The sequence below is a fragment of the Suncus etruscus genome, chromosome 6 (assembly GCF_024139225.1).
Source record: "Suncus etruscus isolate mSunEtr1 chromosome 6, mSunEtr1.pri.cur, whole genome shotgun sequence".
NCBI lineage: Eukaryota > Metazoa > Chordata > Mammalia > Eulipotyphla > Soricidae > Suncus > Suncus etruscus.
The window spans coordinates 26,944,646-26,971,704 of NC_064853.1; the positions used below are offsets into that span (position 1 = coordinate 26,944,646).

Sequence of the window (27,059 nt, forward strand, 5' to 3'; positions counted from 1 at the left end):
AAAATGTTTTATCATTATGGAGTCAGAGCAATAGCCTAGTGGGTAGGGCATTTGCCTTGCATGTGACCGACCTGAGTTTAATCTCTGACATCCCATATAGTCCCCCAAGCCTGCCAGGAATAATTTCTGAGTGTAGAACCAGGAGTTACTGAGACAGGAGTGCCAGCGGGTATGGCTCAAAACCAAAAATTTTTTTTATCATTTTTACTGCATAACCTCAGCTTTCTCAGCAGAAAGATGCTTAGTAAAGGGGAGATTCTGTCCTCATCGGAGACTTTTCTCAAGTATCCTATGATCCTCAGCTGTCATTGTTAGCTGACATTAGAATTAGTTCACTCCAAGGTCAACTGGGAAGCTGTATTTTTTTTTCTGTTGTCTTTGGGTTTTATTCTCCCACACTATGTGTTTTTATTTTTTTTTTTTAATATTCCACAGAGGAGGGGCCAGTGTGATAGCACAGTGGTAGGACTTGAGACAGCCGACCCAGGACAGGCCCGGGTTTGATTCCTGGCATCCCATATGCACCACCACCCCCTAGCCTGCCAAGAGTGATTTTTTTTTTTTTTTGGTTTTTGATTTTTGGGTCACACCTGGCGGCACTTAGGGGTTAATCCTGGCTCTGCACTCAGAAATCACTCCTGCCAGGTTCGGGGGACCATATGGAATGCTGGGATTTGAACCACAGTCTGTTCGGATCAGCTGCATGCAAAACAAATGCCTTATTGCTGTGCTATCTCTCCAGCCAAGATCAGGAGTGATTTCTAAGCACAGAGTCAGGAGTAACCCCTGAGTGCTGTCAAGTGTGATCCAAAAACCAAAAAAACATTTTTTCTACAGAGAAGTGGGATCTGTTCCTCTCCCTTTGGCTCATTTCATTCAGTATAATACTCTCCATACCCATCTATCTATAAGCAAATTTCAGGACTTCATTGTTCCTAACAGCTGCATAGTATTCCATTGTGTAGATCTATCATAATTTCTTCACCCATTTGTTCCTGGGCACTTGCATTAATTCTTTTGAATAGTGCTGTACCTTGATTTTTTTTTACCCCCTGAATTTTATTATAACACCATGATTTATGAAGTTCATAATAGTCATTTCAGGTATTAAAAGTTCAAACACCAATCCCAGTACGACCTTGACTTCACCAGTGTCCCCAATTTTCCACCTGCTACCATAGCCTGCCTCAATGCAAGCACAAATTTACTTCATAATGTTTGTTACAACACAAAGGCAAGTGAAGTTATCAAAACTTAGGTTAACAAGGGTCAGTTTAAAATAATTGCTGTATCTTTCCATGGTGTTATTAAAGTCATTGTCTAAGGAGTTACTGGGCTGTGGTTGGTGCTAGTTGAGCCTTCTGTGTTACTGTTTAGACTCACTGTGCTTGATAGATCTCTTTTTCTTTCCCTCCCTCCCTCCTCCCTCCCTCCCTCCCTCCTCTCCTCCCTCCTCCCTCCCTCCCTCCCTCCCTCCCTCCTCCCTCCCTCCCTTCCTTCCCTTCCTTCCTTCCTTCCTTCCTTCCTTCCTTCCTTCCTTCCTTCCTTCCTTCTTCTGGCCTTGAGATCTGAAATTCCCCCCCGGGGACATTATGGGATGCTGGAAATCGAACCCGGGTCTGTCCTGGGTTGACAATGCACAGGCAAATGCCCTACTACTGTGCTATCACTCCAGCCCCTCTTGGTAGATTTTTTGTTTGTTTGGTTTTGGTTTCTGAACTATACCCATTGATGCTCAGGGGTTACTCCTGACTATGAGCTCAGAAATAGCTCCTGGCTTGGGAGGACCATATGGGATGCTGGGGGATCAAACCACGGTCCGTCCTAGGCTAGCACTTGCAAGACAGATGCCTTAACTCTAGCACCACCACTCCGGCCCCTCTCTTGGTAGATTTTTTTCTTTTTTGGGTCACACCCGGCAGCACTCGGGTTACTCCTGACTCTGTGCTCAGAAATCGCTCCTGGCAGGCTCGGGGGACCAAATGGGATGCCGGGATTTGAACCACCGACCTTCTGCATGCAAAGCAAATGCCTTACCTCCATGCTGTCTCTCTTGCCCCTCTCTTGGTAGATTTTTTTCTCCCCCCTCCTCTCTTGGTAGATTTTTATGTAACTTTCCCATCAGATTTCTTGTGATGCTACTAGGCTGGCATTACTATAAAATATTGAGATGTTGCACGGCCTCATGCAGCTGCTCAGTCCAAGATTTATAGATCTAAAACAAATTTGGTGGCTTGCTAGTTTGATAAGGTTAAGTCAAGGATCTGGGCTGTTTCTGTGAGAGGGTGTAGTGGGTGGTGATGGACTGCTGCAGTTCATGCTCAAAGGGGAATCTGCTCCCTCCCCTCCCCTGCCCTTTCTGAGAATGCCACAGAAGTATCAAGGACCAAGGACCATGAACCAGGACTAGGAAGTATCTGTGGCCATTATTTTCTTTTGGAGCGTGGTGGAGGAGCCAAGGCTGCTTTTATGCCAGGAAGATGTGGGTGGGGACTACTGGGTTTTCCCTCCCTGCCTTTTGAGTCTGAGAGCTTTCGCCTTAAACAGCAGATGCCACACTCGCTGCAGCACTCAGTCCCACCCCTCCTCATGCCAACCAAAAGTTGTTTCCAGATACTGCCATGTGTCCGGCTTCTGGAAAGTGAGCAGTAAAAATTCCCACTAGCTTCTTTGAGAAGCATTGGTCTGTGTAAAGAAACTATTTTTGCTTAAAAGTGGGGTGGGAGAGATGCTCAGAGGCCTTGGCTTTGCCCACACAGGCCTGGGTTGTTTCCAACACTGCATGGTCTCCCAGGCACTGACACTGAGTGACCCTGAGTGTGAGGTGAGGTGTGCCTAGAAAGAAAGAAAGAAAGAAAGAAAAGAAAGAAAGAAAGAAAGAAAAAGAAAGAAAGAAAGAAAAAAAAAGAAAGAAAGAAAAAGAAAGAGGAGAAAGAAAGAAGAAAGAAAGAAAGAAAGAAAGAAAGAAAGAGAGAAAGAGAGAGAGAGAAAGAAAGAACAAAAGAACGGAAGAAAGAAAGAAGAAAGAAAGAAAGAAGAGAGAAAAAGAAGAAAGAAAGAAGAAAGAAAGAAAGAGAGAAAGAGAGAAAGAGAGAAAGAGAGAAAGAGAGAAAGAGAGAAAGAGAGAAAGAGAGAGAAATAAGGAAGGAAGGAGGGCCCGGAGAGATAGCACAGCGGCGTTTGCCTTGCAAACAGCCGATCCAGGACCAAAGGTGGTTGGTTCGAATCCCGGTGTCCCATATGGTCCCCCGTGCCTGCCAGTAGCTATTTCTGAGCAGACAGCCAGGAGTAACCCCTGAGCACCGCCGGGTGTGACCCAAAAACCAAAAAAAAAAAAAAAAGAGAAAAAGGAAAAGAAAGAAAGAGAAAGAAGAAGAGAAAGGAAAAAAGAAAGAAAGGAAAGAAAGAAAAGAAGGAAAAGAAGAAAGAAAGAAGAAAGGAAAGAAAGAAAGAAAAGAAAGAAGAAAGAAAGAAAGAGAAGAAGGGAGGAAGGGAGGAAGGGAAAGGAAAGGAAGGAAAGGAAAGGAAAGGAAAAAAGGAAGGAAAGGAAAGGAAAGGAAAGGAAAGGAAAGGAAAGGAAAGGAAGGAAAGGAAAGGAAAGGAGGAAAGGAAAGGAAAGGAAAGGAAAGGAAAGGAAAGGGAAAGGAAAGGAAAGGAAAAAGAGAAAATGTTGATTTGGGGATCACACCAGTGGCGCTCAGGGATTACTCCTGGCTCTGCACTCAGAAATAGCTCCTGGCAGGCTTGGGGGACCATATGGGATGCTGGGGATCAAACCCGGGTCCATCCTATGTCAGCCTTTGCAAGGCAAATGCCCTACCGCTTGTGCTACCAGTCCAGTCCCAACTTTATAATGTTTATTATTACTAAAACCTTGACTAAAAGAAATTTTGTGGAAATTGTTATATCTAATAATGATGTCATAGCTGTTTGTTGCTAGTTAAGTATTCTGTGTTTTGAATTTTGTTTTTTGAACTTAGTTTCTCAGCTACTTTCACTTCAGATTTGTTGTGTTTCTACTAGGGCAGTGGTCGGCAACCTTTTTTTTTCAACTGAGCCAAATCTCGCCAAAACCACGATTGAAATTTATTTTGAGAGCCACACAGTGTGCACAGACAGAGGCTTAGGAGCAGGTCTGACTCCTGGAGAGCGACCGCCGGGCACACAGAAGAGCCAAATTAAAGTGTAAAAGCCACATGTGGCTCGAGAGCCGCAGGGTTGCCAACCACTGTACTAGGGTGTTAAGAGAAAACATTTTTTCCATTTTCTTTAACATTATTGGGATCCACTACTTTTTTTCTCCTAGTATAGTGTCTCCTTTACCACCCCAGCCCATCTGTGGCTTCTTATTCTATTTGTCCTTAGGGAATTCCCCCCCCCCCCAATCACTCCTAATGGTACTAGTGTCACCTTTGTCATTTCTTGGAATGACAGTTGTCAAAGACTGTGTCTGTTCCACAACACTGTCTGGAACTTGGCAAGTTCAATATTCATTTTTCCTGATTAGAAAAGTGGTCCACCTCTGCCCTAAGTAGGTGAAGTTGACCTTACATGGGCAGGAGAGACACTGTAGGTGAGAGGGGTATATGGAGTGCAGGAGGTACTTCTCTCTTCCGGAGAGAGCCTGAGATTCCTGTGGGAAGAGCTAAGTCCCTGCTGAGAGGGAGAGGCCAGCTGGTGTTGGGGGTCAATGAGAAGAGGAGGAAGCTTATGAGCAGTGAGGGCCCTGGCAAGGTTGGGTCTGGTGCACTCAATAGGGGTCTCCTTTGTCTGCTTCTGACCACAGCTGCACCAGGGATTCCTACTAGAGCAACAGGAAGTTGGAAGACTCAGCAATGAATATTTTGACCAAAGAGTGGCTGATATGAGAGAAGAAGAGAAAACAGGCTGGGGGTGGGAGGATGCGTATGTTGAGCAAGGAGGGCAGGCAGGCAGATGAGAGGTAGTTGGGAGGGTGGGGTGTGCATTCTCAAAGTTTCCAGAGGCTGCTTCATCCTGGGGGACAGTGTAGTGGGTACTTCTCTCTGGGTCCTTGTATGCTCAGCATCATACTGGGGCTACAGGACTGAGAAAGATGACTGGCTGTTCTCTGGGTTCCATAGGCAAACAGTGAAATAAACAATATGGGGAGGAGATTTATTCCCCCACTCAAGCCATGGAGGACCTGCCCAGGAAAGCTTTAAGACTGGTCACAGTTTCCGGAGCTTATTACAAAGTGAAACTGTGGGGTCCTTTGATTAAAAATTGTTAAGAACTTAAAGGTGGTGACAATTACAATTCAACCATGGAGCCTTTCAAGGCCTTAAGGCCCAGTGAAACTTTATAACTGCACAGATCACAGACTATGAAGCTAGCCTTGAGGGCTTCCTGCAGGAAGTTGCATTTATGCTAAAAAAAAAAAATGCTGGTTGAGGAGCCAGCCAGATAGAGAGGGCATTTCCAGGCAGAGGCACAAGCCTATGCAAAGACCTGGGGTAGATAAAGCTCCCATGAATCTGAGGTACTGAGACAGATGTGATGGGTGGTAGAGAGAGGATCCTCCCTCTGCCCCCCCAGATGGAAGTGGGTAGTTCCTTTTGTGGGTAAGAACAGTAGAGCCATTTCTCCCAGCGATCCTTGGGAAGAAAAGCAGGAGGAAGAGGATTCCAGAAAGGAGCAGTGGGCCTAGACAAAAGGCAAGGAAAGCTGATAAATAGTTGACAAGCTTCTGAGCCTAGGCCACTGGGGCAGGGAAAAGGTTGCAGGCTTGTTGGCTCAGCTAACCTGAGGTGACCAGGAGTGCCCAGCTCCACCCTGTACTTCTGCCACTCTGCCAGGCCCTCCCCAGCAGTCCAGGAGGGAGTTCAAGGGGCACTGGCTTGGCTCAGGCCAGTCTCTTGGGTCTGAATGCTCTATGCAAATGAGAGTTTTGTGGGCTAGAAATGAAATTCAGGGACCCTGAAGTCTGGGCCTTGTCCTATCTTCACACCCTAATTCCCAGGCCAGACCCCAGTTGAATGGTTTCCAGAGGTGATAGGATTCCCACATGTGCGGGTCAGGGTCTTGGACCACAGACTAGAAAATCCACTTTGGTTGCCAACTGCCCGGGTGGCATTGAGCCAGCACAGAGGGGGTCAGGTGGTGCTGCTGGGTGTGGCTGAGGCCCCGGATGGCAGGGAGAGGGAAGAGGCTGGGACTGAGCACGGTGGGGGGGCGGGGGGAGAAACAAGAAGAGGAGATCATTTGAATCCATGTAGGTCTGGGTAGGAGGTGGTGTTTTTTTAACTGGAATGTTGTGGTTTTCAGTGCTATTGATTTGTTTGTTTGTTTTTTGTTTGTTTGTTTGTTTTTGCCCTTTGGGCCACACCCGGTGACTCTCAGGGGTTACTCCTAGCTATGCATTCAGAAATCATTCCTGGCTTGGGGGATCATATGGGATGCCTGGGGATTGCAGTCCATCCTAGGTTAGCACGTGCAAGGCAAATGCCCTACTACTATGCCATCACTCTGGCCCCTCCAGTGCTATGGATAATAGTTTCTCATGCACATATCCCACGACCACATTCCTTTCCTTTCCCTAGGACCCTAACACTCCTCAATACCACCCCCTACTCCTGACTCAGTTGTACAGATTGGTTCTCTCACTACATGGTCTTTGGCCCTGTGCTGCTGCCTTGCTATGTAGCTGAAAGTCCTACTCAGTGATCATTCTGTATCTGTCCCTTGCTTCTGGCTGGCCATATCAGCATGAGACCCTCTGGGTCCTAGAAGAAGCTTTCCCTCGGGGCCAGAGAGATAGCATGGAGGTAAGGCATTTGCCTTTCATGCAGGAGGTCATCGGTACGAATCCCGGCGTCCCATATGGTCCCCCATACCTGCCAGGAGCAATTTCTGAGCATGGAGCCAGGAATAACCCCTGAGCACTGCCGGATGTGACCCAAAAACCACACACACACACAAAAGAAGCTTTCCCTTGACCTTGGAGAAGATGGACAAATTCGCATTTATGATACTAATCCCAGCTGGGTGTCCTCCGTAAGCCAGCCACCCCTGAGAGCAAGGACTGTAGCCATTTTCCTGAGGCTGAGTAGGGCTGTGAGATTGCCAGGTTCAGACGGTTCTGTTTGGGCAACCTGTGTTGTTCTCGGGATTTGGGAGGCTGAGTCAGTCACTGCTGCAGGCGGCAACCGCGTCCCCAGAAGCCACTGCCCTCAGATCAAACAATCGCAGCCAGGACCTGGGAGGTGTCCAGGTGGCATCTAGAACTGGTGAGGGATGAACATTCCATTGACTTCTTTCATAGACCTTTGACCCCAGAGCTAGTTTCACCAAAGGGGGCCCTCAAAGGTGAAAGAGCCATTTAATTGACAGGGAGGTCTTATTTTAGTGTAACCGGGTCCATTTTCCTGCCTTTCTCCTGACATTTTCCCAGCAAAAGCCTGGCTCAAGCATTTAATGAATAATGTATGTGGGAGGATGTGTAAGAAGGAGGAAACTGCTCCTCCTGGTGCCAATTCAGGGAAGGGCGGGCCATAGGTGCGGTTCCAAGGCTTGAATGCACTGACTGCCCCAATGAGGGGAAGAACCTGTTCTGTGTCCCTGTTGCTGTGAGGGTCTCATGAGGAGCCCAAGGCCTGAAGCTGGTAAGGAGTAGACTCGGACAAAGGACGCCAATGTCCCTGCAGAGCATGTCCTACAAGGAAGGTGTGGCCCAGCCTGCTGTTGACAGCTCCCTGAAGAGGAAGTCCTGGTTCCTCGGGGACTTTGTGGCATTTATGGGGCCTTGGCAGATGAGCCAGGGAAAGTGGGGCTTTGTGGAGGCATGGACAAGGGCCTGTAGATGGGAAATGTGGGGCTTTCTTGAGGGGATGGTGTGGGGTTCATGGGGTCCCAGGTGCTATCTTGGATCATAGGAAGAAGGGACCTTGGGAAGAGGCAGGGGCTGAGTGAGCAGAACCAAGAGGGATGAGGTGGCAGGTGAGGCCAGTGTCAGGTCACCAGGAAGAGACAGGCTGGGAGGGGCAGGAATTGTGGAGGGATCCCAGGACAGATGAGCAGATACAGAACAAGTGGCCTCAGGGTGGGTGCAGGACTCATTCTTTGTCCTTCTGACAGCCGAGAAAGCTTTCTGAAGAGGACTGAGAGGAACTCAGTTTCCCCTTACACAGGATTGGGGGTAGTGGACAAGAGACCAGCTGTTTCTCAGGGTCTTCTAGAACAGGGGTCCTCAAACTTTTTAAACAGGGGACCAATTCACTCTTCCTCAGACCATTGGAGGACTGGACTGTAGATTAAAAGAAAATAAACACATTTCCACATACTGCACATAACTTATTTTGAAGTAAAAAAAAAAAAACCTAAAAGAGGAACAAATATAACATTTAAAATGAATAAAAAGTAAAGTTAAATAAACAAACTTACCAGTTTTCCTTTTGGGGTAGGCAGCATGCAAGGCAAACATGCTACCACTGTGCTATCACTGTGTCACAAACTTACCAGTATTTTTTTTTTTCTTTTCTTTCTTTTTTTTCTTTTCTTTTCTTTTCTTTTCTTTTCTTTTCTTTTCTTTTCTTTTCTTTTCTTTCCTTTTCTTTTCTTTACTTTTCTTTTTTTTCTTTTTTTTTTTTTTGGTTTTTGGGCCACACCCGGTAGTGCTCAGGGGTTTCTCCTGGCTCTATGCTTAGAAATCACTCCTGGCAGGTTAGGGGACCATATGGGACACTGGGATTCGAACCACCGATCTTCTGCATTATGAGGCAAATGCACTACCTCCATGCTATCTCTCCAGCCCCACCAGTATTTTCAATGGGAACAGTGGGCCTTCTTTTGGTAGGCCATAGTTTGAGGACCCCTGCCTTAGACTGGGAGGAGAAGTTGAGAGACAGAGAGGAGGGGAGTCAGGGAGTACATGCACACTGTTGTGGGCCCAGGACAAGTCAGGCAGGTCAGGCATCAGAGGCAAAAATAAGTCTGGTGGACCAGATAAGTGTCCTTGCATGTAGACTGCCAACTGTAGTTGGAGGACCCTGGTCTAGAAGTTGGTGTTCTTCTGTCCCTTCTCGCTGGCAGAACCAAGGAGAGCATGTACCACTCGCTGACCTATGCCACCATCCTAGAGATGAAGGCCATGATGACCTTTGACCCTCAGGACATCCTGCTGGCTGGCAACATGATGAAGGAGGCACAGTTGCTGTGTCAAAGGTAAGGACTGCTATGGGCAGGGATGGAAGATTAGGGGGTATGAGATTCCCCGGCCTGTCTGCCAAGAATCTACCCTTAGAGTAGCTCATTGGACTGAGGCAATATATCCCCAGGGGCTGAGCTGACCCTGTCCCACAGACACCACAAGCCTTGTTTTCTGAGCCAGAGTCCCTGTATGACTTCTGGTCACTTCCAAACTCTGACCTCAGACATGTCACCCTCTGGACGCAACTTCCCACATGTATAAAATGGGGCTGAAGATGCTGAAGGAGGATGACACAGGTCAGATGTGGTGTGCTACTGTTAACCGCAAGAACAAGTTTCAAGTCCCTGAGCATTCCACAAGACACCCCCTGCCTCCCTGGGAAAATAAACCCAGAGACCTGACATCCTGGGCTGTGAAGGAGGCAGGGAAGCATGTCTGTTTGGGTCAGCCAGAGCAGCAGGAAGGACTTCCTGGAGGAGGAGGGTGATGCTGGAGCTGCCAGCAGAGGGCGTGAGAAAGCCTTGTAAGTGTGGGAGCCGTCTGGAGTGTGGTGTGAGGGTCTTATGAGAAGGACAGATGCTGTGCCCAGCCCATTTGGGCCCTTCACCCACCCTCATCAAATGAGACTGTTTTTCTCTTCAGGCACCGGAAGAAGTCTTCGGTCTCAGATTCCTTTAGCAACCTGGTGCACCGCCCCACCATCGACCAGTTTACGGAAGGTGTGTCTTCCATGTGTCAGGCCTTGATGGGGCAGAAGGGCATGGATGCTGGGCCACAGATAGTCAGACCTGAGCCTCCAGGGAGTCACTCTCAGGCTGGTGGGGGCAGAGAGGTGGTACATGGACTTCAGACTAACCTGGAACAACCTAGAAGTCAGTCAGCAGAGAAAAGGTTGACAGGTCCAGTGCTTTGTCTTGGGACCCCGGGTGAGCTCAGTATGGGATATGTCAGGGGCTTAGATGTCTCAGTTCAGGGTGATTGTGATCAGCAGTCCTGAAAGGCCATCAAGGTCATGTTTCTGAACCTGCCTGGTATATTGTGGGTCCCTTTAGCACCAGGCCGACACTCATCCAGTTGAGGTTGCAGCAAGGGACTATGCAGATGGCCTGGCCCTCTCCCCCTCATCCCTCCATAATTCCCTGTACCCACAAGGCATATCTGTTACCCCCACACACACCACCACCACCACCAGCAGTGAAGGCCCTTTACTACTGACTCTTTGTGCCTCACCTTTCCCTGACCCCTATTCCCTTTCCAACCCAAATTCCAATACCTGTGGCTCAGCAGTCCCCAAAATCCAAATGCTTCATTCCTAGGCCTCAGGCTGGGCTCTTCTAGTCTCTGTGATTCAGGTCCACTGGCCTGCCTTCTAGAAGTCTCCCCGATTATGCAAGCCAATTTTTCCCCTGTCATTCATCCCCTGCCCTTGGGGTTCTCAGGGAACAGCTCCCCTTTATTCATCCTTAGCCCAGACCCTCCTTGCTTGACTTGGCACCTGTGCTAGTATATGGCACTCGGTGTACAAGAGAACCAGATCTTGGGCTGATATTTGTGATGCTGGGCCAGTGGGGGGAATAGATAGGTAAGGACGAGGGTAGAAACCAGCTGAGCTGTGGGCAGAGGGGAAGGGCAGTGTTGGCTCCGCTCCCTTTGCTTTTTGGGAAGTAGAGACTGGGAGATTTTCACCCAAGTCTCCAGGCCTGAGTCCTGGAGGCTGCAGTTTTTGGTTTTTCTCCTACAGAAGAAATTCATGCTGAGGTCTGCTATGCAGAGTGCTTGCTGCAGAGAGCAGCCCTGACCTTCCTGCAGGTAGGTGCCCCAGAACACCAGGCCCATCTCACCCAAGGAGGGGCCCAGCCTCTGTCACTTCTTCAGTCCCCCAACAGGTGTTGCCTCTGGGGAGGAACCTGTACTCAGACCACAGTTCTGGTGAGTTCCCGTGGGTCCTCCTTACTCCCATCTAACCCACCACTGGGGCCGAATAATCCCCCAATCATTCTCAATGTTTTCAAATTGCCCCAAAACCAAAGAAAAAAAAATCCCCCTTGGCAGGCTAGGGGACTATCTGGGATGCTGGGAATTGACCTTTCTAAGTTGGTCGCATGCAAGGCAAATGCCCTACTGCTATGCTATATCTCCGGCTCCTTCCAAGGGTATTATTCCTGGCTCTGCACTCAGAAGTCACTCCTGGCAGGTTTAGGGGACCATATGGATTGCCAGGAATAGAACCAGAGTCTGTTCAGTGTTGGCTACTTGCAAGGCAAATGCCCTATTGCTGTGCTATCACTCAGGCTCTTTTTTTTTTTTTTTTTTTTGGTTTTTGGGCCACACCCGGTGACGCTCAGGGGTTACTCCTGGCTATGCGCTCAGAAGTCGCTCCTGGCTTGGGGGACCATATGGGACGCCGGGGTATCGAACCGCGGTCCGTCCGAGGCGTAGCGCGAGGCAAGGCAGGCACCTTACCTTTAGCGCCACCCGCCCGCGCCTCCTCACTCCGGGCTCTTAAAAAAATTTTTTTTTTTTTTTGGTTTTGGGCCACACCCGGTGGTACTCAGAGATTACTCCTGGCTCTATGCTCAGAAATCACTCCTGGAAGGCATGGGGACCATTTGGGATGCCAGGATTCGAACCACTGTCCATCCTAGATAGGCTCTGTGAAAGGCAAATGCCCTACTGCTATGCTCTCTCTCCAGCCCTTTAACATATATATATATATATATATATATATATTTTTTTTTTTTTGGGCCACACCCGGCGGTGTTCAGGGGTTACTCCTGGCTATCTGCTCAGAAATAGCTCCTGGCAGGCACGGGGGACCATATGGGATACCAGGATTCGAACCAACCACCTTTGGTCCTGGATCGGCTGCTTGCAAGGCAAACGCTGCTGTGCTATCTCTCCGGGCCCCCTTTAACATATTTTTTAAAAGATTGGTTTTTGGTGGGGCCGGAGCAATGATGTAGCAGTAGGGCATTTGCCTTGCATGCAGCTGACCCTTCAAGACGGACCATGATTTGATCCCCTGGCATCCCATATGGTCCCCCGAGCCAGGAGCAATTTCTGAGTGATGAACCAGGATTAAACCCTGAGCGTCACTGGCTGTGGTCAAAAAAAAAATAAAAAGCAAAAAAAAAAATTGGTTTTTGGGCCGGAGTGATAACACAGTGGTAGGGCATTTGCCTTGCATGAGGCCAACCTGGGACAGACCTGGGTTCTCTCTCGGCATCCTATGTGAGCCTGTCAGAAGTGATTTCTGAGTGCAGAGCCTGGAATAACCCCTGAGGGCCATTGGATATGGCCCAAAAACAAAAATAAAAATTGGTTTTGCCTGGAGATAGCACAGCGGCGTTTGCCTTGCAATCAGCCGATCCAGGACCTAAGGTGGTTGGTTCGAATCCCGGTGTCCCATATGGTCCCCTGTGCCTGCCAGGAGCTATTTCTGAGCAGACAGCCAGGAGTAACCCCTGAGCATTGCCAGGTGTGGCCCAAAAACCAAAAAAAAAAAAAATTGGTTTTGTCCAAATCTGCTGGTGCTCAGGATCATTCCTGATGGGGCTCTGCAGACCATAAGGGGTGCAAGGGGTTAGCTGTATGCAAGGCAAGTGCCCTCCCCCCCCCCCCTCAGCTCTTCTCAGACACTGGAGAAATAGGTTCATGGCTAGAGGGCCTCTTCCATGTCTTTCTCTGTGCACAAAGTATGTGTGTGTGGCCACACCTGGAACCTTTTGCAAGTGTTAGTTGAAAAGTAAGACCTCAAGACCCAGGAGCAGAAGGAGCTTGGTTTCCCTGGCTCACGCTGCTCGCATAGGCCCCTCCCAAGCCAGGCAGGCAGGACCTAAGCCTTGCATGTCAGTCCAAAATCCTACCTCCAATGGTCATTCTCTTCCCCCATAGGATGAGAACATGGTGAGCTTCATCAAGGGCGGCATCAAAGTCCGTAACAGCTACCAGACCTACAAGTGAGTGGGATGGCAGGGCAAGTACCGGGACACAGTAATCCTCAGGTGGCATTGTGGGGGCTGGAGGGCTGGAGGCAGAAAGCCTGGAGGGCCACATGACCTTGGGCAGGTTTCTGCACTGGTGTCACCTGATTCTGGCTGCTGGGTAGAGGAGAGAAGATGCAGGAAGTGGGCAAACAGCTTAGTGTGGGGTATTGTGGGGGCAAGACTCAGAACAGTTACTCTGAGAGCAGCAGCAGCACTTCTGTTCAGTTCTGAGCAGAGTCACTCCCTGTTACCTGTACAATTGTCCCTGACAATCCTGCTGGGCCACATTTCTCCATCAGCTCTGAACTCTGTTTAAGGCTGAATGTGGCACCACAGGACTTATCTGTAGCCCTAAAGCTCTGCACCCTCAGACTTCCTCCCACATTTGGCACTAAAGCTCATTTTCCTCCTCTTCTTCCTCCTCCTCCTCTTCCTCTTCTTCCTCCTCCTCCTCCTCCTCCTCCTCTCTCCTCCTCCTTCTTCTTCTTCTTCTTCTTCTTCTTCTTCTTCTCTTCTTCTTCTTCTTCTTCTTCTTCTTCTTCCTTCTTCTTCTTCTCTTCTTCTCCTCTTTTTCCTTCTTTCCTTCTTTCTTCTCTTCTTCTCTTTACTTCTTTCTTCTACTTCTCCTTCTTCCTCCTCCTTTTCTTTTCTTTTCTTCTTCTTTCTTCTTTTCTTCTTCTTCCTCCTCCTCCTCCTTTCTTCTTCTTCTTCTTCTTTCTTCTTCTTCTTTCTTCTTCTTCTCTTCTTCTTCCTCTTCTTCCTTCTTCCTTCTTTCTTCTCTTCTTCTCTTTACTTCTTTCTTCTACTTCTTCTTCTTCCTCCTCCTTCTTTTCTTTTCTTCTTCTTTCTTCTTTTCTTCTTCCTCCTCCTCCTTTTCTTCTTCTTCTTCTTCTTTTCTTCTTCTTTTCTTCTTCTTCTTCTTCTTCTTCTTCTTTTCTTCTTCTTTTTGTTCTTGTTCCTTCTTCTTCTTTCTCCTCCTCCTCCTTCTTCTTTTCTTCTTTCTTCTTCTCCTCCTTCTTCCTCCTCCTCCTCCTCCTCCTTCTCCTCCTTCTTTTCTTCTTCTGGCTCTGCACTCCTGGCAGGCTCGAGGGACCATATGGGGACACGGAATCAAACCTAGGTCTGTCCCCAATCAGCCGCATGCAAGGCAAAAGCCCTACTACTGTGCTATCACTCCAGCCCCGCTAAAGCTCATTTTCTAGTAGTGGTTACTTCTCTAGGCCTGAGACACTGTGTGTGTGTGTGTGTGTGTGTGTGTGTGTGTGTGTGTGTGTGTATGTTTCTGTGTGTGTGTTTCTGTGTTTAACTACAGAGGCAGGAATTTGAGGACTTTCTCAAGTATCAGCTTTCTGGGTGTCCAGAACTCACTGATTGATTATTTTGAGGGGTCTGGGCTCAAGCCAAGGACTCACATGTACAAGCAAGCATGCTACCTCTGAGCTACATGCCAGAACTGGTTTAAAACCACCCCCAAAGAGTTGTGAGAACAGCTGAGAGTGGGGGTGGGGAATGCTGGCAAGGCTGGAAGGGACCACGCTGAGGTTGTAAGGATTGTTCCTTTTCCAGAGAGCTGGACAACCTGGTGCAGTCATCGAGGTGTTGCATGGGGGAGAGCCAGCAGCACTTTGAGGGAGGCGTGAAGCTCGGCATGGGAGCCTTCAACCTGGTGAGTAGGGGTTCCCCTACTCGTATACACCCACACCTGGCCAATGTGACTCACAGACCCAGAAACACAAACAGATGTTCCCAAATTGATAGGACAAGTCCTGGCCAGGATCCCTAGAAGTTTCTCCCCAAGGCAAGTGGGCAGCGTGGCGTCCCCTGTCCCCCGTGGTAGTCAGATGGATGGCACCAGGAATTGGAGGACAGTGACCCAGGGCCTGCTCCTTCCTAGAGCTCTGTGCAGTGCAGGAGAGGAGCCACTCTGATAGGAGCTCAGGGAACCCCACTGCATTCTGAATGTTGGGGCTCTAGGGGGGGCCACTGCACAAGAAGGATAAGCAAACTAGACCCTGGGTGGCCGGAACCTCTACAAGTTTGCAGGTGGGATACAGGAGTGGGGGTAACTCTCCCCTTCAGACACAGCCTGTTTCTAGGACAGGGCTGAGGGAACCCAGAGCTCTGGCTTCTGGCCTTCTCCCATTCAAGGCTGAGAAGTCTGAAAGCTGCAAAGTCCAAATCGCCACCCAAGGGGCATTGCACTTCTCATGCCTGTTTCTCCACCTGTGACAGGGCAGTCCTACTCTCTCTGCCAGACTTTTCTGAAGGATCGGGTACTTGGCATGATGACACTGAGGCCACAAAGGTCACACTGCTCCTAGGGGTCCAGGCCTGCTTTGCCCCATCATTGCCAGCCCCTCTCAGGAGGCTGCTCTTCTCTGGGCCTGCATCCCTCAGCCCACCTCAGTGCCCAAAGAGATTTGGCCCCCCTTGCCTTTCTTCCTACAGACTCTGTCCATGTTGCCAACCAGGATCCTGCGGCTACTGGAATTCGTGGGCTTCTCTGGAAACAAGGTAATCTTGCACTGGAGCAGGCCGGAGGGGCAACCACCTGTCTTCTCTGTTTGAGGTGTGGGTCTGGCAATGACTCCAGGGTGCTCTGAGTTTAGCTTCCTTAACACTTGGCCCATGGGACCTGGTCCCATCTGGCACTTCACAGGGTGGGAAGCTTCTGGGGTGATGGTGTAGGTAAGACACAAGAATAGATCCGTGCCATGACCTGGGCTTTCTTTGACATGCACTAGAAAGGAATAAAACAAGTCCCTTCCCTCTGGGATTTTTCTCAATTGGAACATGCCCAAAAGAAACCAAATGTCTACCAGGTTCAGAAGGCTGAGCCCAGAGGGTTCACTGAGGGCATGAATCCAAGTTCCAGGCTGCAGATCAGGGAGGAGGAGGAGGAGCTTGGCCTAGAGGCAAGTGCTGGGTTATCCCAGCATCCTCCCTGGGCCTGTTTGCTCTGAAATATTTTTGTATTATATAGTTTTGTTTTAAAGACAAAGGTCAGTGGGCTATCACTTGGGCTATCTCTGACCATTCCTGATTTCTGTTTTCTTTTGTTGATTTTTGGGCCACACCTGGCAGTTCTTACAGGTTACTCCTGGTTCTGCACTCAGAAATTATACCTGGAAGGTGGAAGATCATATGGGAATTGAAGCCGGGTTGGCCATATACATTGTACTTTTGTACAAGCAAATGCCCTATCTGCTGTGCTAATGTTGCGGCCTCTGACTGTTCTGATTTCTTTTTTTTTTTTTTTGGTTTTTTGGTTTTTTGGTTTTTTTGGGGCCACACCCGGCAGTGCTCAGGGGTTACTCCTGGCTGTCTGCTCAGAAATAGCTCCTGGCAGGCACGGGGGACCATATGGGACGCCAGGATTCGAACCGATGATCTCACGCATGAAAGGCAAATGCCTTACCTCCATGCTATCTCTCTGGCCCCATCACTGTGATATTCTTATAGTCCCCCGTTTTTATTTTTTTTTAACCTAAATTGATTGAAAGGAAATATTTCCATATCATTTGGTGCACCAGGAATATAGTCATTAAAGCGAACATGATTAACTATATGGTTCAGCTGCATTATTTCCTGCTCTGCCAGGCTCTGCCCAGCTGCTCTCAGGAAAGGAGGCCTGAGTGGATCATGAGGTACAGACATTGCACAGGACAAAGGCTCCTGGTCCAATACAATACAGAATCCCAGTCATGTCTCGACCTGCCACTCTATCTCTTGGACTCTTCTGTCCACTGCTTCATGGCCTGAGCTCCAGGATACTCTGGCTGATGTGGAACGTTTATTTTTATTTACTGTCCCTAGGAATACCCTTCGCTTGAGCCAGAGAGACAGTATAGTGGGTAGGGCCTTTGCACTTGGCCTATCGAGGTTCCCATATGGTAACCCTGGCAACCCATTTGGTCCCCTGTATCCCATAGGGTTCCCCCAAGCCCAGCAGAAGTAACCCCTGAGCACCACTGGGTATGGTTCAAAAACTTAAAAAACAAACAAAAAGCCATCACCACTGCCACCAACAACAAAAACCCTGCCTTTGACCCATGAGCAATGTTCCTGGAGAGAAAGGACCGCATGGCTGTAAGCAAGCCAGGGCCAGCGTGAGGCAGAGTTCCCTTTGCATCACTCCGTCAGGGTTTCATGGGGCTGACAGGCCTGGGAGCAGCTGAAACTGTCAGGAGGAAGAATGTAGAATGTTCTAGATGGGCTGGGAGGTGGCACAAGCTTGGCATATAGGGGACCTAGGTTTAATCTCTGGTGCCACATGGTCCCTCTAACACCGCCAGGTGTGACCCCAAAACAATGTCTTAGATGATTGGCTGAGTGTGCAGGGTGGGTGTGATGCTGCTTTCTCCTCACTGGCTCAGTCCTCCTGGCTCCTTCTATATCAGGAACTGCACCCCAGATTCTTCCTTGCCATCTCCCCTTTCCCTCCAGGCTGGGGTGTTCCAGGGCCCCAAATCAGTAGTAGAGGAAGAATTGAGGTGGGAGGATCGCTTGTACCAGTCAAGCCAGGAGGGAACTGAGACTGGGTGGCACAGCAGACCTAGGCTCAGGGCCCCGGGTTCCAGGGATCCCTCCTTAGCCATGCTGACTCTGCTTCCTGCCCCTAGGACTACGGGCTGCTGCAGCTGGAGGAGGGCGCCGCGGGTCACAGCTTCCGTGCAGTGCTCTGTGTCTTGCTGCTGCTGTGCTACCACACCTTCCTCACGTTTGTGCTCGGTAGGTACCCTGAGCCCACACTTCTGGCCTTTGCCTGCTATTGGAGAGTGGTAGGGGGACAGGGGTCCCTGAGTCCAGAACCACAGAGCCACATCACCCACTCTGGCTGCTGATCACCCCAACCCTGTCACCAGTTCCAGTCTCAGTTTTCTCATTCGTGAAATGGGCTAGTTAGGTCATGCCCATGCAGGGGGACATGTAGCTGTTGGCCACAGAGTCCTGTGGATGAGGGCCCCTGTCTGCATGTTCCATGCGTTCCATGATCCTTCCTCTCCCCCAAGATCATAGAGTCTTGGGGGACACAGAGCCTTCAGTAGGCTGCTGGGAGGAGCCAGTGGGGTGACAGGGTGTGTGTCCCATCTCTAGGTACTGGGAACGTCAATATCGAGGAGGCCCAGAAGCTGCTGGCGCCCTACCTGGAGCGATACCCCAAGGTAAGCCCTGATCCTGCCAGCACCCCTGCACCCTGCCCTGACCAGGCCAGACTGCCTAGACACCCCTCGTGTATCTTCACAGGGTGCCATCTTCCTCTTCTTCGCTGGCCGGATCGAAGCCATTAAAGGCAATGTAGACAAGGTGAGTCATCCCCACTGTGCTGGAGAATGTTGGCATAAAGTCAGACAAACTCAGGAACAGGGCGTGGAGAGGGTCTTCTCAAGAGGAGACCTTGGGGAAATCAGGGTAGGAGAGGTAGGACCAAGCCTGGGAAGGAGGGTGAGGTGACTCCAAGGTGGACAGGTGTCCCCATCTTGGAAGCAGGCAGGGTAAGCCCAGATGGACAGTGAAGGGTCAGTGGAGGGAGCCAGCACTGCTCTGGACACCAGCATAGACCCCCCCCCCCCCAGCAAGGAGTGCAGGTGACTCTGGGATAGCAAGTCCAGGATGCCTGCAGAGCTCCCAGAGCCTTCAGAGTTTGTGGGAGCCCAGGGCCCTCTCTATGGACTGTGTTGGAATCTTGCCAGTCTGTGCTCGCTCCTGCTGCAGTCTAAGCATGTCTCCTCACCCTGGTGCTGATATGCCCTTATCTAGAGTGAGAGGCTCCAGCCTGGAACCTCTTGGGGCCGGGGAACCAACTCTCGGGGCCAGACATTCTGGCTTTCTAGGCCCTGCCCAGCATAGGGAATCACATGGAGGAAGAGGATGGTTCAGCAAGTGGAAGCACTGGGCTTCCGAAACTGAGCAGAGGTACCTGCAGGCCATCCAGCGGTTTGAGGAGTGCTGCGAGGCCCAGCAGCACTGGAAGCAATTCCACCACATGTGCTACTGGGAGCTGATGTGGTGCTTCACCTACAAGGGCCAGTGGAAGATGGCCTACTTCTACGCTGACCTGCTCACCAAGGAGAACTCCTGGTCCAAGGTGAGTTGGCTCCGTGTATCTGGCACTGTGCAGCCAGGCCTGGCATGAGCTCTAGAGCCAGGGTCCCCCGAACTGATGGAACATGTCCTGTGGAATCTGACTGGAAGAATAAAGTATGGCAGGAGTCAGGGTTGGGGAAGAAAGGAAAGGCCAGAGGAGCTGGGCGGATGTTGCCTCAGCTGTCTTTGGTTCTGGCAGAAGCAGGGCCTGCACTGAAGGCAAATGCTGCTGAGCAGGCCATACCAACTGGATATTTGGTTTTTCTTTTTTCTTTTCTTTTCTTTTCTTTTCTTTTCTTTTTCTTTTTTTTTTTTTTTTTTTTTTTTTTTTGGCTATCTGTCAATGCTCAGAACTTACTCCTGAGCCTATGCTCAGAGAGATCACTCCTGAAGGGGCTTGAATCTGGGTTGGCTTTGTGCAAGGCAAGCTCTGTGCCTACTGCACTTCTCATTGGCCCCTAGTTTTATGATTTTTTGATCTTGGGGCCACTCCTAGTGATGTTCAGGAATTGCTTCCAGCCTGGGGACCATGACCGAATGTTTTGGGTTTTTTTCTTTTCTTTTTAAAAAAGTTTTTTTTTTTTTTTTTTTTTTTTTTTTAATATGGAACACTTCACGAATTTGTGTGTCATCCTTGCGCAGGGGCCATGTTAATTTTCTCTATCGTCCCAATTTTAGTATATGTGCTGCCAAAGTGAGCACTCTTTTTAAAGAGTTCTTCACATTTTATTGAGGTATTGTACTTTATAATAATGTTTATGGTACTTTCTTGCATACATCAGTTCCAACACCACCCATCATTGTCCCAAGAGCCCTTTTCAGCCACCCCCCCCAGATAAGCTAATATATTGTATTTTAAATATTTTAATATTTAATTCTATTTAACTCACTGTTAAAATTTTAAAGTCATGGGGCTGGAGAGATAGCATAGAGGTAAGGCAGTTTGCCTTGCATACAGAAGGTCGGTGGTTTGAATCCCGGCATCCCGTATGGTCCCCTGATACTGCCAGGAGCGATTTCTGAGCATAGAGCCAGGAGTAATCCCTGAGCGCTGCTGGATGTGACCCAAAAACAAAAAACAAAAACAACAACAACAACAAAAATTTAAAGTCATATGGACACCATAGTAGGTTGTGCTGGTTTTAAACACAAAAAGCGGACCAGAGCAATAGCATAGTGGTAGGGCATTTGCCTTGCATGCAGCCAACCTAGGACAGATCTGGGTTTGATTCTCGGAATCCCATATGGTCCCCTGAGTCTACCAGGGACGATTTCTGAGCATAGAGCCAGGAGTAACCCCTGAGCCCGCAGGGTGTGCCCCCCCCCCCAGCCCAACCTCAACCACAAAAAGCTCATGTCAGGAAAATTCTAGACACATCTAAGCTCAGGAGGGACTGGATTCAGAATTTCAAATACTGGTCTTGTGGGTGGATGTTCCTCTATGTAGCTCCTGGGTGGCTGTGGACTGCTAGGGCCCCAGCTTACATCCTCTCCGGGGCTTCAAAGCCCTAGGATGGAGCTGCCAGATTTGGCACCCAGTGCAAGTCAGTGCCTGGAAATGGGGCAGGGAGACCCCTCATAGATGGCAGATGGGAGAGGTTGCTTCCTCTGCAAAAAAACTATGGTAATATCTGTGAAGTAATGTCAGTGTTGTGGGCAGGTTGGGGCAGAGTATTCAAGGGATGCCAGGTGGGCCAACAGAGCAGCAAGGAGTACTTCCATCCTGGCACACAGGAAGGCAGTAGTGAGTACAGTCATGATGGTAAAGAATTCAGATCTAAGTCTGACTTCCTCCTGCCCCTAAGAGAGCAGCACATCTAATATTGGCACCTGTCTGTGCTGAGGTCCGTTGCACCCAGCAGGTATTTGAATCTGCGCCTTCTTTACACAACACTTCAAGCAGTCATTAGGAATATCCTGAATGGGCTCATGTTGGGAGAACCATTTGCCATCATCCTTCCCCTCCACAAGATCCCCTTTTAGAAAGAAGTGTTGGTGCCTGGGGGCCATGTTGAAAGTGACCTCTGGGCTGGGGCAGGCAGGTCGGTGAGGGATTGGCCCATGATCTTTTTGCTTTGGGCCTGCCTTGCTCTTCTTCCCACAACAAGTAAATTTCTTACAGTCGAAGTGTTAGTACAGCAAGTAGGGTGCTTGCTTTTCACATAGCCAACCTGAGTTTGATCCTGAGCACCCCAATATACCACATTTGGTTCCCCAAGCACCACCAGGAGTTATCACTAAGCACCTAGCCAGGAATAAGTTCTGAGCATAGCCTGATGTGGTCCAAAATCAAATAAAAAGAAATGACTGTCTTCACTAGGCCCAGGAGACTTTGTGGCCTTCTGGCTCACAGCAGCGGTGACAGACCCTGGATTTGAACACAGCGCTGAACCGCTCAGAGACCCTGTTTTTATCCCTCAACTCTCCCCAACCCTGAAACTGAAGGCTGCCCCAAGGCTGCCCTGCTATGGAAGGAGCTTCTTTTCTCACCCCCACCCTCACAGGAACTCCATCAAGAACCTCCCAAGCTAACAGCTAAGCGTGACCTCAAGCCCTCTGAGGCAGAATCCTACGAGAGGGAGAAGCTTGGGATGGCCACAGAGTCTGCGAGGAACAGAGGGAGGCCCAAACTGCAGCAGCTTGGTCCTCCACTCTGCAACTCCTGCACACAGGCACTTTTGAGACACAACCTCATTCATTGCTCACCTCCAGCACCTGGCTGTCTTAGTTCCCACCTTCCTCCAGTTACTGGAACCTGGTGTGTGGCTCTGTTTCAGTGCCTCCTCTCAGAGCCCTTTTCTGCCAGAACTGGCCTCAATTTTCAGGGGCCTGTGTATTATAGGGTTGAGATGGCTAGAAACAGAGTGACAGCCCTGCTCAAAGGGTAGGCAGGAGGAATCCTGGGAGCAGTTAGGACACAGATTCAGACTCTAGGAGCTTTAGAAGGTTCTGTGTTGCAGGGATCTTCCCCCAATAGGACTCTGAAGGGCCTGTGCACACCCTGGAGAGGAACCCAGCAAGGCCAGGAGTAAGATCAGTGGGCAAATAAGATCCTGTGAGGGGAGATAGTGACTGTCTCCTCAGCCCCTCAGCCCTCTAGCCTCCCAGCATTCATTCAGTTCTTGAATATCTGTGGGCAATCATGGCTTTGTGTTTTTGTTTTTTTGGGGGGGGGCGATCCACAACCGATGATGCGCGGGGGTTACTTCTGAGCCTTTGAGTAATCATATAGGCTGATGAGGATCAAACCCAGGTCATCTGTGTGCCAGGAAAATGCCCTCACCACTGCACTATTGCTCTGGCCTTGCATGGGTTACACATCCAACGTGGAGTTTGCTGTTAGGGAAGTGCATGGGGCTGACCCAGAAAGGGGGTGTCTCTCATTGGAGAGGTAGGTATAGTACAAGCAGCTTAAGACAAAGTGAAAGAGCCCTGGAGAAGGGGAAGAGGAGGAGCCAGGATAGGGGGTCATGGGCCCAGAGTGGGGCATCTGACAGGATGGAGAGCCCCTGATATTTGATTTGTACTTTAGGGCTCAATCTGGAAGTTACTGTTGTCAGTCATTGATCAGACCCCCTCATCCCATATTGTTGGGAAGAGACAGGAAACACTCGTATGAGGGTCAGGCTCAGGTATCTGACAGGACACCAGGTAGTCAGTGGAGAGTGACAGCAGGGTTTGGGAGTGGTGCAGGAACCACCCCATCTGAGAAGACCCAGAACACAGGGAAGGCATGAGCCCCACGTGGGTCATGGGTGACTGAGTGACTTCCATATATTCTGGAAAGGTCCAGAAGTCCATGTGGCTGGTGATATAAATGAGTGGCCAAAAGGAGAAGTTGAAGAAACCAGGGCAGACAGATGTATTTTCGTTTTGTTTCGTTTGTGGACCACACAGGGTGATGCTCAGGCTTTACTACTGGCTCCATATTCAGGATCTACTCTTGGTGGTGCTCAGGGGACCATATAGTATGCCAGAATCAAACCCGGGCTGGTCTCGTGCAAGGGCAATCCTGTTTGACGGGGATTCAGACGATGTGGAAACAAAGGCTGTGGGGCTGGTGCGGGAAATGGCCAGCAGAGAGCAGCAGCGGGAGCAGGGAGCCAGTTCTTGGCCTCAGAAAGTCCAGGCACCTGAGAAAACATCAGGTGCCTGGACCAGGGAGCCCTAGAGGGCCCCGTGATTGAGGTGAGCCATAAAGGCAAGGTCAGTGGAATTTACGAGCTAAAATAGCAGGTAAGACAATAAGCCCTGTGTGACTCAATGTCAGGATAGGGGTGGGGAATGGGAGAGGAAGGCAAAGATGACACCAGGATGTCAGTGGGAATGAAGAACAGGTTTTATTGTGGGGAGATCCTTCCCACTGTACCTCACAAGGACCAACTTTTCCTCATGCCGTAAAGGGCCGATTGAAGTGCTGACAGTAGTTCCAGGCTTCAGCCTGGGTGTGGCTGCCTGATGGAGGCGGTTCTATGCCTTCTCCAGAGGCCAGACTCTAGGATGTCCTGCTCTCTTTCCTCTTCTACTCAGTTTTCTTCCCCAGCAACTGGTAGGTATTTCTGCAGAAGATACAGGTCACGATCTGGCCACTGGGAGGCAATGCAGAGCCAGGTTCCACTGGACAAGTCTTTCAGGGGTGACTTCTGGGAAGATTGTTGCCTGCTATCTTCCCTACCAGGGGCAGTTGTGGATCCAGTGAGGAAGGCTCTGACTTGAAGCCACACAAACATGGGATTTGTTCACAGCTCTACTGCTAGTAGCACTGTGGCTTCAGGAAGCAGGGCCTGGTGTGGATTACCACCCGGCAGAGTCATGTTTGTGGTGCTAGCACCCAGGAAGGCCTGTTCTGTCCCAGGAGCCTGAACCCTGCCCTGATGCATGGCCTCACTTTTTGCCTCTCAGCTGCTTACTCTTGAATCAGGCATACACATGCTCTGCCCTTCCCTACGTTGCGCAGGCTGTTCCCTTGCCTGGAATTACCTTTCCAGGCTCTATAAATCTTCCCATTGCCCCCCACCCCCATCCCAGGGGCTCATAAGGGAGTTGCTGCTTCCCAGAAGCCCTGGCCCTAGGGTCTTTGGGGTCTCCATCTCAGAGTCCATATGACCTACCCATCTAATAGTTAATCGAGTTCTTTTCTCTGACACTTTGGAGTAGGAAGGGTGGATGCTTCTATTTTTATTTTTTTGGTTTTGGGCCATACCCATTGATGCTCAGGGGTTACCCCGGCTATGCGCTTAGAAATTGCCCCTAGCTTGGGGGACCATATGGGATGCCGGGGGATCGAACCAAGGTTCGTCCTAGGCTAGCTACCTGCAAGGCAAATGCCTTACTACTTGCGCCACTGCTCCAGTTCCAGGGTGGATGCTTTAATGGCCTGTTCTGGGGTTCACTTCCAGTCTAGGTGGGTTCATCTTTCTATTGTTTTTGGATTTGAGATTAATATTAGCTGCCCGTGGAGCCAACATGGGGCCCAGGATTGGCCCACCATGGGCAGCTGCTCCCAACTTACTGTCTCCCTCACACAGGCCACCTATACCTACATGAAGGCTGCCTACCTCAGCATGTTTGAGAAGGATGACTGCAAGCCTTTTGGGGATGATGAAGTGGAGTTGTTTAGGTGGGTCCCACCATACCTCTATCTGGCTCTGCCACTCCCTCTGGCCTGGGGGTATCAGGGAAAGAGGTGGCAGATGTGTCTCTGGTCCAGGGTTCCACATACTCCCAGGATCACCTTCCATGGGGTCCACTCCCTTCCCTCTGCTGCTCTGCTAACTAAAGACTGAGCATGAAGCTTCAGGTCTTCTTCCTGTTGTGGTGAGAGTCAGCCTGGACATGCAGAGCCGGGAGGGGATCAGGGGATGGCCTGAGCCTTCTGGGCTACATTCTATCAACATAACAGGGTACCTGTTACTAAGTGCCTGTTTCTCCATCTCATGGAGGTTTTATAGAAAGCATATGAAGTATTATATTGTATTTTAGAGATGAGAAAAACAAGACCCAGAGTTTATGTGGGTCGAGATTGAAGGTTGGGAGGGACTGAGGTGCTGAGGCCCCATATGCAGAGGCTCACTTTGCTACAAAGCACATTAACTGTCTTTGTAAACAACTGAGGGCCCACAGCTTACATGGTAGGAATTAATGAAAGATGTGAGCAGGGCGGGGCTCCGTGTTTGCCTCTCCTGTGAAAGTGGCAGATAGAAGAGGTCTTGAAAGTGTCCTAAGACCATTCCTAAATCCACTTAGCCATGCCAAGTGGGCCTGAGGTGTGTTTGGGTACATTCTCACTTCTGCCAGCTGATGTAAAGATATCTCTTGCTCTGAAATAGGCCATGGGCTGGATTGGGCCTGTGAGGGTGAATTCAAGTCTCATTGCAAAAAATGGAAAGGCCCAGAGGAGGTCAGGCAGAGGCTGGGCAGTTGGAGATGCTCTGCTCCCTCAAATGTTTTCTCACCCTCATTTTCTCTCAGAGCTGTGCCAGGCCTGAAGCTGAAGATTGCTGGGAAATCCCTACCCACGGAGAAGTTTGCCATCCGAAAGTCCAGGCGCTACCTCTCATCCAACCCTGTCTCCTTGCCTATCCCTGCTCTGGTGGGTAGGAGGATCTTGACTGGCCTGCACCCCAAGGGTGCTTGGACTCAGGGAGATTAACTGGGAACCAGCTATGGACCCAAGGGGCAAGTGGAAGCAGGAGGAGCTTCAAGGAAGCCGGGAGAGGACTAACAGTTCACCTGGGTGGGGGGTAAGCGAACTGGAGTCTGAATCAGCCCCTGCCACTGAGAAAGTGTTAGTCTGGGCATTTGAGGGTGGGGAAAAGACACCCTGAAAGAGAGAGATAGATAGCATCCCACCAGTGTCCCCACCTTTGTGTTCCCCCCCCCCACCCCCACCCCCGTCTGTCCCAGTCTTGTAATATGGTTCTGTTGACATGGTCAGCACTCCTGGTGTTCAGAGGCCTGGGTCCAAGGAGAGGTCAGCTCTGAGACGGCAATGATAATGCTGCCTGACGTGCAGTTGAGCACTTGCTATGTTTAAGTCTTTTAGACCAATGCCCATCTCTGAGTAGTCTGCCTATTCCAGCAGCAGTCAGTACTGTGCTAGCCTTACATATACAGACAAGTAGAAACATTATCTACCTAACAAAGATAAGATGTTAGCTAAAGGATAGAGTAACTAGACCTGGTCACATGGCTCAGTAAAATTTGAACCCAGACAGTTGGGTTCCAGAGTCCATATTCTGACCTCTGTATTATATAATAGTCTAACCTCTGTGATGATGTTAATTCCTTACAAACTCTGAAATTTATATATATTTATATATGATTATATACTACTTACATATACTATATATATATATATATATATATATATATATATATATATATATATATATAAACCTCTAGTTTGCTAAAGGTCCCATTATGATTTAAATAGTGAAACAGCCAAAAAGTAGAATGAGCAATAATTGGTCACGTATTGTGAACTTTTCTTTTGCCACTCCTAGCTCTTACTCAGAAATTACTCCTGGCAGGCTTGGAAGGACTATATGGGATGGTGAAGATCACTGTGCTATCGCTACAGCTCCACAAATTGTGAACTTTTGAATTAGTTCCACTTTCCTTTAATGTAAAGTGAAAATAGTCATTTTGCCTCACCTATTATTCCCTAGAACAGTGAGAATGAGTTGAGAAAAGGTGTCATAGAAAATAAATAAAAAAGTTCAGCATCATACAGAACCTCTCAGCAAATTTTAAAATAGTTTTAGTTTAAAATATACAGTAAGGCTACTATTATCAAATGGGGTGAGGGTTATAAAGAA

At 49.4% G+C, this 27,059-nt stretch overlaps 1 protein-coding gene and 1 non-coding gene across 3 annotated transcripts in view; one reads left to right on the top strand and one right to left on the bottom strand.

Moving 5' to 3' along the window:
- TTC39A (tetratricopeptide repeat domain 39A) overlaps positions 1 to 27,059 on the top strand; it is a 40,375-nt gene that overhangs the window by 8,652 nt on the left and 4,664 nt on the right. For both annotated transcript variants that reach the window (XM_049774762.1, XM_049774763.1), the window contains exons 3-14: positions 9,049 to 9,180; positions 9,809 to 9,885; positions 10,908 to 10,975; positions 13,061 to 13,125; positions 14,719 to 14,818; positions 15,601 to 15,666; positions 17,775 to 17,883; positions 18,250 to 18,317; positions 18,400 to 18,459; positions 19,079 to 19,240; positions 24,768 to 24,859; positions 25,711 to 25,831. In XM_049774762.1, coding sequence (XP_049630719.1) covers positions 9,049 to 9,180; positions 9,809 to 9,885; positions 10,908 to 10,975; positions 13,061 to 13,125; positions 14,719 to 14,818; positions 15,601 to 15,666; positions 17,775 to 17,883; positions 18,250 to 18,317; positions 18,400 to 18,459; positions 19,079 to 19,240; positions 24,768 to 24,859; positions 25,711 to 25,831 — 1,120 coding nt within the window. The remainder of the gene's footprint in view (positions 1 to 9,048; positions 9,181 to 9,808; positions 9,886 to 10,907; positions 10,976 to 13,060; positions 13,126 to 14,718; positions 14,819 to 15,600; positions 15,667 to 17,774; positions 17,884 to 18,249; positions 18,318 to 18,399; positions 18,460 to 19,078; positions 19,241 to 24,767; positions 24,860 to 25,710; positions 25,832 to 27,059) is intronic.
- Positions 19,837 to 19,941, bottom strand: LOC126012301 (U6 spliceosomal RNA). Its single transcript, XR_007496819.1, has one exon. It is a non-coding gene; the product is annotated as a U6 spliceosomal RNA (small nuclear RNA).